The sequence below is a fragment of the Strongylocentrotus purpuratus genome, unplaced genomic scaffold (assembly GCF_000002235.5).
Source record: "Strongylocentrotus purpuratus isolate Spur 01 unplaced genomic scaffold, Spur_5.0 spur5_scaffold_19, whole genome shotgun sequence".
In the NCBI taxonomy this organism is placed as follows: domain Eukaryota; kingdom Metazoa; phylum Echinodermata; class Echinoidea; order Camarodonta; family Strongylocentrotidae; genus Strongylocentrotus; species Strongylocentrotus purpuratus.
The window spans coordinates 6,896,200-6,908,304 of record NW_022145604.1 but is presented as its reverse complement, the minus strand read 5'-3'; the positions used below and the strand labels follow the sequence as shown (position 1 = coordinate 6,908,304).

The following is a 12,105-nucleotide window of genomic DNA, read 5'->3' as shown; positions in this document are numbered from 1 at the left end:
AACAATTGACCTTCACATAGTGCAAAACCAGAAACTTTTGTGACTTGAAACTTTAACGAACTGTTACCAGCAGCCATTTTAGTGGCAAGAAACTTCCACAAACTGTTAAACTTCAGTGTTATATATCTATCAGTTTGAGGCATGAATTTGGACCACTCAACAAATTTGTGGAAGTTTAATGCACATAAAACTGTTTCATTTTACAGTTTATGTATCAAATTATTTGATACATAGACATTTGGCTGTTCAACAATTCATGTAAGCTCGCAAAACTTTATGGTATTGTAGTAGATTGGTAGATAGTAGCTTCCTATGACAAAGGTGTCTAATTCATCCTACCAAATTTATTAAAATTCAGACTTACCATTGGATCTGACCGGGGTGTTTTTCCACTCAGAATATGGGTGACTCGGTTCAGGGACGTCTTCTTCCGCTCCAGCGAAGTGACCTTGGAGGGTCTGATAGGGATGAACGGCAGGACAGAGTTGGCCAGCTGCCGACATAAAGGGCACTGGAACTCTCCTCGCCTTCGTACGTCCAGATCGTGCGCTTGGTAGTTATGACCCTGAGGGAAGGGGAAAACACAGCCCATCAATAATTATCTATTCACATAGTAGTATTATCTATATGCACTTTAGAGTTTTCAAGCTGGGTTAAAGCCGTAATAGAATATCGAGTACTGTTTTTCTTCAATTGCGGAGTATCTATTCATTTGAGCCAAGTTGAGGGCAAGATGAAAGAGATAAAATAAAGAAAGGTATGCCTGGTGACAGTCTAGATGAAGGGAGAGTCAACATGTCTACATATGGACCCTACCCCCTATTAGGTCACCTTTACTAGGATCGCACGAGGTGGGGGGGGGGGGGCAAGGAGGAAGGGGTCAAGTGAAAGAGGAATGGATATACTTACCCTGAGTGATGTGAGGTATGCTTGGTGACAGTCTAGATGAAGTGAGTGCCCACACGTCTGGATGTGGACCCCGCCCTCCCAGCCAGTACCAGCTGCTTCCCATGATCTCTCCTGTAAAGCAGATAAACATTCTAGGTGGTTAAACCAACATTCAAAATAGTGATGTTAAACTCCTCCACTATGTATACTGATGCATATAAATATATAATTTTTTTGAAAACTCAAATAATGTCATGAGAATCAAAATATTAGCTTTAGATATTATCATTATTATGTTGGTGTCACCTGTGCCTGGGAGGCGAAAAGCGATCTATATCAATGTAACCCTCAGGATTCTCCTTCCGGTATAACTGATTGGGGGTGTACAGGTGGACCACTACACTTGGGTTTCATATGAATAGTGCAGTTGGTTTCCAACATGCAAAGGTTGTGACTCTCCTCCACACAGGGCCTCCATTTAACATCCTATCCGAAGGACGGAGTGTTTTTCACTTAAGATAGCTTGCGTCTATGAAACGGGAGGGGCGCGTTAACACACAACGAAGGCTTCAGTCATCCATCTGGGTTGGATTTGATCCCATGATCTTTGGTTCGACAGGCAGATGCTTTAACAACTGAGCTATTAAAATAAACTTGCCACATCAGCATTCAATATTTGTCAGAATATGGACATTGCAGAAAGATTTCACATTTTGGTTATGACTCTACAAGTCCAATGGATGTCATAAACTGACAAATTAAACATCACATTAAAGTAAACTACTTGCAATAGCACTCATTACATACCTACACATGTATCTTTAGTGCTCAATATACAAGTCATAAATTTGAATAATTTATCTTTTTTTCACCTTTCCAAAGCTGTCAAGGAGCGTCGAAAGCCTCTGCATCTCCTCTCTCCAGCATCTCCCCATGCTAGTCAGAGAGGTGTCCTCTCCTACAGGTAGCGGGATCCTCTGATCATTGAGGCATCTATGGCCTAGTACTGCAGGACAAATGGAAGCAAAGACATCTTCTCATAACAAGGGTCAAGGAGGTGACACAAGCTTATGACTACTAATACCACCACCATCATCAACATCAATGTAGTCAGAGAGGTGTCGTACAGGTAGGTAGTGGGATCCTCTGATCATTGAGGCATCTATGGCCTAGTACGACAGGTCGTAAACAAATTACACTGGTAGGATTAGTCAAGGAGAGAAAAGTCAAATACCAAAGCTTCTTAAGGGATGTGTTGGAGGGAAGAGTGGAAGGAACTAGACCGAGAGGGAGACCCAGAATCACCACAACTACCACTACAGCTTCTGTCACCACCACTGCCACCACCACAACCACAATCATCATCAACATCAACCACCATCGTCACCACTAATACTACTGCCACCACCACAAACACAACCACAACCATTATCACTGACACAATCAACACCAACGCAACCACCATCGTCACCACTAATACTACCACCACCGTTATCACCACCATACCATCATCACTTACCATTAATTGCTTGCATGAGTACCACTTGTCCGATTGGTTTAGTTGCTGTTGAAGGGCTTGTTTGCCACCACCACCACCATCATTAATGACACAACCACAATCAACATCAACGCAACCACCATCTTCACCCCTAATACTACTGCCACCACCACAAACACAACCACCACCATTATCACTGACACAACCATCATCAACATCAACGCAACTACCATCGTCACCACTAACCCTACTACCACCGTTACCATCACCATACCATCATCACTTACCATTAGTTGCTTGCATGAGTACCACTTGTCCGATTGGTTTAGTTGCTGTTGAAGGGCTTGTTTGTCCACATATCACACACTCATATTCTATCTCTGAGGTAGTAGCTTCAGCTGCACTCTTGCCAGGATCATGCTGATCCATGCTCTCATCATCATCTGAAATTGCAGAGAAGAAAAGAAAGTTAAAATTGAGTTATGGTCATGCGATTGCATTGTGAAAGAACGATGTGGAATCGAGCAGAAGTATTGGTGTGTACTGCAAGGTTCTGGAATCATCAAAATGCTAAGAAATTTGCCTAGTCTTGGTAAAGTTACAAGCACTGTACACAAAAAGATGTTAATGGGATGTATATATACCGGTAAATCTTTGGTGAAGGTGATTACTGGTGAAAGTCTAAAGTGATTTCTAAACGCAACTTGATAAATCAAATATAGTGACAAACTAATAAAGCACAGTGTGCACATCAGAAGTCAAACAGATACATTGACAGGTTCTATACCTTGTTTTTCGAGGGTCTTCTCCAAAAACCTCTTTTGCTGGGATGCAAAATTTGCAACAAGTTTTTTCTGAGCTTCCTGAGCCTTTTTTCTCCTGCAATGCCAATGAAAAGAGAGAAGAAAAGAAAACGTGGTCAAAATTTGTGTTGCCATGAGCCTAGAAGTTACTACTTTTCTTTTGACTATATTCACAAATGTCTATACTGTACATTGTCACACACCATGATACATGTACATTATAACTTTTCTATAGTATATATCATACCACTGTCCTGTCACTACAAAAAGGAATTCAAACAAAATGTCAATAATTTGACAATATATAATCTATTCTTGTATAGCATATTTCACATTATGGTATAACATTTGTGCATGCTCCGAAAGAGCTTTGGAAATTGTTTTAGTGCCTTAAGCTCTAGAAACTATTTCTAAGCACATTTCATTTCAAGGGAAAAGGCTACTGAATATCCACTCACTAAACCTGGGTTGAGAGTGGAAAATGTAGATTGATGTCTTGCCATAGGATGTGAATGAAGTGGAAGGGACATGAAACCAGAACCTTGTGATCTGGAGTCTGATGACTTATCCACTAGACCACAAGAAGTCTACAAACATAAATGTACTAATTAATAGATCAAATGTAAAGTAGCAACTGGCAACTGGCAACTAGACAGCCCAAAACCGCCCCTCCTTTACCTCACTGAACGCACTGTAGTACCCGTTCTATAGGGTCTACCGCGATAATAACTATATACGCGCGTAATCCTTTCAATGTCTACAGTAGGATTCTGCATAGAAAAATAGCGCTTGTTTAATATTGTTCAGAACAATGTCAAAATCATGATATTATGCTATCTTCCAGTGAGTAATAGGCCATTTTTACAAAATCTCTAGTTGCCAATGGGTTAAAGAGCTGTGTTCTCATGAGGACCTACCTCTCTGCAGCCGAGTCTACAGGAGACTTGGAACTGCTCTGGGCCTGTTCCTTGTCCTGCTTGTAACACGAAGCCTCCACAGCCAGGCTCTGAGCCTCGTTCATGGAACAGAACCGGTCCAGAAGAGCCTGGATGTAGTAGGGTCCACTGCCAAAACAGTCCTGGAAATAAATTCAAAATTATTGTTTACAAAATGATGTCTTGTAGAGGCAATGAATTCACACATATGTCTAATATTTCAAATTTGTTAGAACAAGACAGAAGGTAAGGCATAGGCAAATGTAGATGGATCAGTAACTTTGCTACAAGGAAAGCTAAGGAGGAAATGAAAGTTAAAAATATAAAGAGGGAAAGAGAGATAAAGTGAAAGAGAGAGAGAGAGAGAGAGAGAGAGAAGGGGAGGGGAGAAGTGTGATAAAGGGAAGGAGAGAAACAAGAGTGCAGATGAGATAGAAAGGCAGAAATGGAGAGAGAGTTAGAGAGAGAGAGAGAGAGAGAGAGAGAGAAATAAGAAAGCAACACCGACATATATAACAAGCTCAACTGAGAAATTAGACAGTCAAGAGACCAAAAAAGATAAAGATACTCCTAATATAAGACTGAAATAAAGATGAAATACCTTTTGTTCCATCCCAGGTGTTCTCTTGCTGATGGGTATGTACGACCCCTCTCTCCCTGTCTGCTTGCTATGCAGCTTAATGAGTAGTGAGATCAGACTCTCACCTACCGGTATGCTGTAAGACTCCTCGGTGGACGGCCAGGTTATCGGCTGTTTACTGGCCTTGCCCTTACTCGTTCCTATGGTAGACAAGAAAATGACAATTAAAGACACATAGAAGCCAGCTCTCATGGGGAATTCAACACCGTTCGGGTGTTTACCCACTAGGGGGTGTTGTCAATCACCAGGGTTAGCCTTCAGTTTTATGACCATTAGACCTTATGTAATGCTTTGCTTTTTCCCTCACCCGAAGACTCTCCGAGAGATTAGGGGGTAAATCTTGATGGGCCTACAGGTTTGCTGGGTGCAGATTTGTACTCCTATTAATGGTATTTCCACTAAGTCTGGTGTCAGCGAATTATGACCTTCTGCACATGGAAACTGATGACCCACTCCTTTTAAGTGCTATTGACTGGTCATTTGCATCTTCTAATGACTGGCTATTTAATCACCTAGATCGAACAGGAAAGATAGAAGGAAAGGGGAATAAATGAAGAAGAAAAATACAATGGTACAACTGCCATAGATCTATGACAAATCCGCTCACAGCCGATCAAATGCCAGGATTTCAGTATCTTATAACAATTATCATAATTTGTTATTGATAACTTGATAACAGGTACATGTAGCTTGTTTTGATAATTCATCCTCACTACAGAATATTCTTTGCCTACCAGCGTACTGTTTAGGGGGTGTTTCACAAAGATCCTGAGTCAAACTTAACTCTAAGTAGGACTTAAACATTATGGAGAGCCATTTGTAGCCTTAAAATAAAATATATTCAAAAGCAAAAATTCTAGCATTGTAGACTTTTCATAAATTTCACATCAAAGAACATGAAATCTCCTTGATAATAGAAAATAAGAATGATTTGAATTAACATTTAATGCCTTTTAAAATAAATTTCACAAAATATTTTCAAAGATGCTAACAGCTTTCCATAATTGTTCAGTCCAAATTAGAGATAAGTTCAACTTAGGATCTTTGTGAAACATCCTCCTGGTCTTGATGCCAAAAGAAGCTTAGAATAGGCATACACGTGCCTGGGACATTTTTCCCACCGACATCATCATCGTCGTCATCATCGACAGGATGCACCATGCTATGCTCGATGACCTCCTCCATGACTGACTCTATTGCACTTTGTACGCTCTGACTTCCTTCATGTAGGACCTCGTTGTCTGGGAGACCAACGCCCCCTGCAGCTGCTCCAAGCCCCTCCTCCTCCTCATCATCATCACTCATATCTAGCAAGAAATAAAGACATAAGAATGGGAATAAATATAATGTATATACAATGCGACTCTGAACAATAACCCCTTCAGGCAGCAACAAGAAATTGATGAGGAAAAAAATATATAATTAAATAAATATTAAGATATATTAAGATTATTTCTGAAGAAACTCAGAAATTATAAAGACTTTCATGGCGAAGTATATTGTTTTAAATTTTTCACCCATCCAGTACTGAACTCTTTTATTCCCAGAGGATTTAATATGCCAGCCATAAGCAATGGGTTAATTAAATGAGTTGAGTGTACCTTCTTCAAAATAATGATGTGCGACCATCACCTCCTCCTCCTCCTCGTCTTCTTCTTCTTCTTCCTCAATCTCCTCCTCCTCGTCTGCTGTATCATCCTCGGCCATCTCCACATCTTGACCAGCTTGGGTGACCGCACTGACCGCTGCTGCGTTGGACTGATCCCAGGTCTCCAGGACAGAGGAGAGCTCCTGGTTCAACATCTGCTGCAGCATGGTGTCTGCATCAAAGACTAGGTCACTAGCAGGATCCTGCACATAGAGCATTATTATTAATTTGGTGTCACCTGTGCCTGGGAGGCGAAAAGCAAACTGAATCGCTGTAACCCTCTGGTCTCTCCTCCCGGTATAACTGATTGGGGGTATGCAGGTGGACCACTACACCGGGGGTTTCCCCCTACTCTTATACAAATAGTGCAGTGGGTTCTTAACGTGCGAAGGTGGTGACTCTCCTCTACACAGGGCCTCCATTTAACTTCCTATCCGAGGGACGGAGTATTTTCCACTTAACATAGCCTGCGTCTATTAAAAAAGGGAGGGGCAAAATACACTTCAGTCATCCGTCTGGGTTGGATTCGAACCCAAGAACTTTGGTTCGACAAGCAGATGCTTTACGACTGAGCCAACTGAAAGACAATAAACATGTCTGCATCAAAGAATAAGTCTTAGAGCTCAAAGCCTTTGGTAGACAGGTTGTCCTTCTTTAGGGGAGTGCTTCACGAAGACTAAGATCGACTTTAAGTTGGACTTAACTATGGCAGGCCGTTCATGCCACTGGTTGCTCTCACCATTGGTCTCTTAATTATGATCGTTAGGTTATTTTTTTCTTCAATAATGAACTATCAAAAAATGTAAATTCTGTAGATTTGTGACCAAGATTGGTACGTCCCTTGAGAAACCGATGCCAGCGAATGATGAGAGAAAATAGCGGCATGAACAGCCTGCCATAGTCAAGTCCAACTTAACGTCAATCTCGGTCTTTGTGAAACACTCCCCAGGTGTTCGCTCATTAAAGCAGATATCACTGTACCTTGCTGGAACTCTGTTCCTGCTGGTCTCCGGAGCCGATCGTGAGACTGTCGATGGTCCTTGTCATATTGGTGACGAGGAATGATGAATCATACCAAGAGGAGAGATCGGATCCTATGGGGGTGCGCAGTCTCTCAGGGGGCGTTGAATCAGAAACCTGCACAAGTTAAACAAATTCAGGCACAGAAATATATCAATACATCTTTCCTTTGATAATGTACTATTTCATTCAATATGACATTGCAATTATGCAACTAGAATTTTGTGATCGTACCTACATGTACGACTATGCGGCACGAGGGTCTGAAAATCAGACTACCTTCTAAGCCTATTTTTTGCAACGCGTTTTGAAAATTCCAAATGGTTGATATAATTCCACATAGAGGCAATTACCAGTTCTAATTTTTAAAGAGGAGTTTTTAGTTGGTGTTATCTCTTGTTTACCATAGGATTTACATAATTATATATTTTCTGCCTGCAAAAGGGACAGACTGTCTTTAAAATATATTTACCCATAAGAGACAATATTACAAATACCGATACATGTGTATTCTGATTTATATCAGGCTTAGTGTTCCTACAGGTTAACACTGTACAAAACTAAATAAAATTCAATTACCTGAAAATCTGCTGAACACTGCAGTCCAAGGTTGAGCAGCGCCACACACAGGCAGAGAACAGAGTCACTTATATTCTTGTCTTGGATTGCCTACAAGATAAGAAAGAAACGAAAATCAAAAGAACATTTTAAAATAAATCTAAAACTGTACTTCATGCGTTAAAACACTCTCAAATCCTGTAGCTTGATAAAGCTGGGAGGGGAAGGGGGAGGGAGGGGTCATTACCCTTTGTACTCACCTTTCCCTTTCCCCTTTCTTTTCTCCTTCTCTCTCTCTCTCTCTCTTTTCATTTTGAGGGGCATGAGCCCTTTCCCACTGTAGCTAGTATGGTTCAAATAGCAGCATGCAGGGTTCTGGAGAGGAAAACCCTTCTGACCCTAAGGGTATATATATATATATATATTTTTTTTTTTTTTGAGGGGCACTAGAATTTCTTATTTACTTTTCTTTCCCTCTCACCCTTTCTTTCTCCCTCTTCTACTATCCCCCTTTTAATAAATGATTGACGAGCACACCCCCTACCCCCTGTTGCTATGCCCCTGCATGCTACCATACTTACTTTATGGAGGATGTTGAAGATAGCAGCATGCATGGATCTGGAGTGGAGAAGTCTTCTGACCCCCTGGTAGATTGGTTTGATTGGTTTGAGGGGCTGGTAAGGGGGCCAGGGGTGGGTGCTACCCTTATACCGACCAGATTGCTTCAATCTAGTGGGTGGAAATGAAGGGAAGAAATTAAATCAGGTTTGTTCAAATTCACGTAGTTTCACTGATTGAACAGGACTGTATGGAAAAATAGATTTGGTTTTTGTCCATAATGACAGAATAAAACCATATTAATCAAAGATAACTACATTACTAACAGAGCTAGAACAACTACTGTCCTCTTCCTCTTTATCTTCTCTCTCTCTCTCTCCCCCTTGTTTTCTTCCATCTTCCTCTTCCTCTTCAACCAACGCTGGGAACACCACTAGTTACTATCCCTGCAATCTCCTGCACCAATATCACCACCGCTACTACTTCTAACAACCATTTCAACTCGAGGACGACAACAATAATCACAACCGGGATCTTACTGATCAGTGTATTTATCCAGGGAACTCTGCAACCTCCAGCACCACTATCACCACAACTTCTACTTCTAACAACAATTTTAACTCAAGAACAACACCATGAACTCGGCGTCCAACACTACATGTACTTTTTTGCTTCTAAATGGATTTTCTAATTTGTATGACTTCTTCTTATATAATCATTTCCTGTCTATTCAAAGCGCATAGAAGAATGCTATCTTGTAATGTGTTATGCGCTATAAAAGAACCAAGTATTATTACTATTATTAATAATCACAATTGAGACCTTACTGATCAGTGTATCTATCCAGGGAGCTCTGGAAGTCTTTGCGCTGCATGGACCTGAGCATCGTCCTCAGGGGATCAAACTCTGTCTGCCAGACGGATGGCTTGGGGGAGTACTGGCCCTGCTGTACTCCATCTACCTCCGTCTGTGGATCCCTGTAGTCTGCAACCTGCAAGGAAGACGGTAAGCAGTTGGAAAACAGTATTACATCATAGGGCAAGATGAAAGATGAGGAAGAGCAAGGGTCTTACAAATGTGATTAAGTAGTTATGTACATAATATTAAATAAAAAGAGGTAATAAGAAGAGAGAGAGGGAAGGAGGGAGGGAGACGTAGAGAGAGAGGGGGAGAGAGAAAGAGGGAGAGGGCGGGGTAGAGAGAAAGAAGGAGAGACAGAGAGAACAATAGACTTAGACATGGGATATTCTTATGTTTTTTTATATTGTATATTTTGCAAATTTGGAAACAACAATAAACGCTCTACACAAATACAATAAGCTATCGTGTGTGCATGCAATGTGCATCGTACAGTAGGCATAACAATTAGCGTGTGTACTTTTGCACGAAAATATATACATGTATAAGGTTCGTAATAATAGAATAAAATGTTAAAGAATGCCATTAACGCACTAACCTCATTCAGTATATCATCAAACCTGCCATTCGAGTTGATTAGGCCGGTTTTCTCTGGAATGTGATTTATACTGAGTTAAGGGAATGAACTATTTATGCTGAAGTACATTTACTTTTTACAAGCACCGGTACTTCCCCAGTACATACCATCAACAGAGATGACAGTGGTGGATCTTGGATAAAAATAAATCTTAGTACTTCTTTTTTGTTTAATTCTCTTAGATTTCTATTGTTCAATTTGATAAGTTAGGAATTAAATTGAGACCATGTCAGGCTGAAACATAAAGCATGTTGAATACATTAAGAATTCTCCTTATGGTTTAATTTTGAAGTTCAAAGTATTAAAGAGGATATGTGTGCAATGCTATCATAAGATGAATGATGTAACTGGAATTACATGTAGCAACAATAAATGTATACATACACTGTAGCAATGCACCAGTAACACAGAAAACAAAATATGTCCCTCTAAAGGGAAAAAGAGAAAAATTAAAGCAACCTGGCTCTATTTTGAAGGTGTTTTGAATTGAGGTTAACTAAGAAAAGGATATTTTATCTTGTAGATGACTATGTGTTCTGTCCTGCATACAAAGTAGAGTGACGATCTCATCCCGCATCAGCTCGATCTCTGACATTCCTGGTGAGAAAACAAATCAAGGGTTGTATATCACACGCTCTAGCTACAATTACTCCATGATCAATTTCAAACACTGACCAAATTCAAAACCTCAACCTTAAACCTAACACAATAGCTAACCATAACCCTAAACCAATATCTTTGACAAAATAAAGCATGACAAAAATATTTCCAGGGTACCTATTAGATCATCAAATTAAGGATACTCCATGACGACTTTCATTATTGCAATATTGGAAGAAAAATTTTACAAAGGGATTACCATAACTACTTGGGTGAAATGAAAGAGAAAACAGATACTGATATTACCATCCAGTAATACACATCTCGAAAATTTCAATTTAATGGCAAATTTGGGGATGTACCGGTAAATAGTTACGATTATTAACAAATCCATAATATTTCAAACACACTGATTATTATTTAATAGTGTACTTACTGTAATTCAAACTGCTCACAAAATAGAACCAGATTGAATAATAATAATAATAAAAACGGTGATTATAAAGCGCTTATCACCAAAGTTTTTAAGCACTATAACAAACAAAATACAATGATAAACAATTATATATTAAACAAAACAATGCAAATAATCCTACAAATTACAATACATATGAAATACACATCAATGTGAACAGAGCAAGTTAATCATCAAAAGCAATCTTGAATAAATGTGTCTTGACAAGTTTTGAATTGGTTAACAAATTGACAGTTTTTGACATTTGGAGAGTAAAGCCTCGGTCACAAATGCCATTACCAACTGCTACGAACGCCGTACGAACAATTTTCAGACAATGGAAATTCGGGAAGACAATGGAAAAACAGGGAGATTCGCACGAACCTTTGTGACCTTAGCTTTACAGAATAACCAAATTTTCACTTACCTAGATGCGTCCTGATGCTGACGAGCATTGCGATGTGTTGAAGGGCGCCCTCTAACATCGGCATGACTCTCTCTGGATCCAGCAGACCGGCTGGTTTGTTAGGGTCCACCACTAGCCATTCAAGCACATGAAATCTGAAAGAAGATGCATTAAAGTGACTCGGTAACATTGTCTCAGATTACGATACAAAGTCCTGGTTTTAGCTCATGCTGCGATCATAATTATAAACCTTTAGGTCAGTCAGGAATCCCATGACTTTTACAAGCCGATCAGCTGTCTGATTAGCAAGATATTTATGATTTGAAATCAAAATATAATTTTTCGTTTTCCTATGGGTTTTGATAACACTACAGTCTATTGGAGAAAATGAGTATGGTAAAACCGGTCACTCAAAGATTTTTAACTTTTTTGAGGCACTTTGAGGCAATTTTGTTAGGGCTTCAATATTAATTATTCAAATTATTCAATTTGTAAAAAAACGCCGGCTTGCACCAAGTAAATAGAGATCACATGTTTGATCTTGTAATACACCAGTTTACAGTTGTATCAGTGCGCATGCGCAGACAGTTGACCTCGGGTCA

At 39.9% G+C, this 12,105-nt stretch overlaps 1 protein-coding gene across 1 annotated transcript in view; it reads right to left on the bottom strand.

The window, feature by feature from the left end:
• Positions 1 to 12,105, bottom strand: part of LOC583034 (E3 ubiquitin-protein ligase ubr3) — a 37,596-nt gene that overhangs the window by 13,726 nt on the left and 11,765 nt on the right. Inside the window, exons 14-29 of the mRNA XM_030990840.1 lie at positions 11,525 to 11,658; positions 10,541 to 10,640; positions 10,005 to 10,074; positions 9,376 to 9,539; positions 8,572 to 8,719; positions 8,012 to 8,101; positions 7,394 to 7,549; positions 6,366 to 6,615; positions 5,868 to 6,071; positions 4,726 to 4,904; positions 4,107 to 4,267; positions 3,174 to 3,265; positions 2,674 to 2,829; positions 1,761 to 1,894; positions 910 to 1,020; positions 365 to 565 (exon numbers count right to left, since the gene is read on the bottom strand). Of these exons, the coding sequence (XP_030846700.1) occupies positions 365 to 565; positions 910 to 1,020; positions 1,761 to 1,894; positions 2,674 to 2,829; positions 3,174 to 3,265; positions 4,107 to 4,267; positions 4,726 to 4,904; positions 5,868 to 6,071; positions 6,366 to 6,615; positions 7,394 to 7,549; positions 8,012 to 8,101; positions 8,572 to 8,719; positions 9,376 to 9,539; positions 10,005 to 10,074; positions 10,541 to 10,640; positions 11,525 to 11,658 (2,350 nt within the window). The remainder of the gene's footprint in view (positions 1 to 364; positions 566 to 909; positions 1,021 to 1,760; positions 1,895 to 2,673; positions 2,830 to 3,173; positions 3,266 to 4,106; positions 4,268 to 4,725; positions 4,905 to 5,867; positions 6,072 to 6,365; positions 6,616 to 7,393; positions 7,550 to 8,011; positions 8,102 to 8,571; positions 8,720 to 9,375; positions 9,540 to 10,004; positions 10,075 to 10,540; positions 10,641 to 11,524; positions 11,659 to 12,105) is intronic.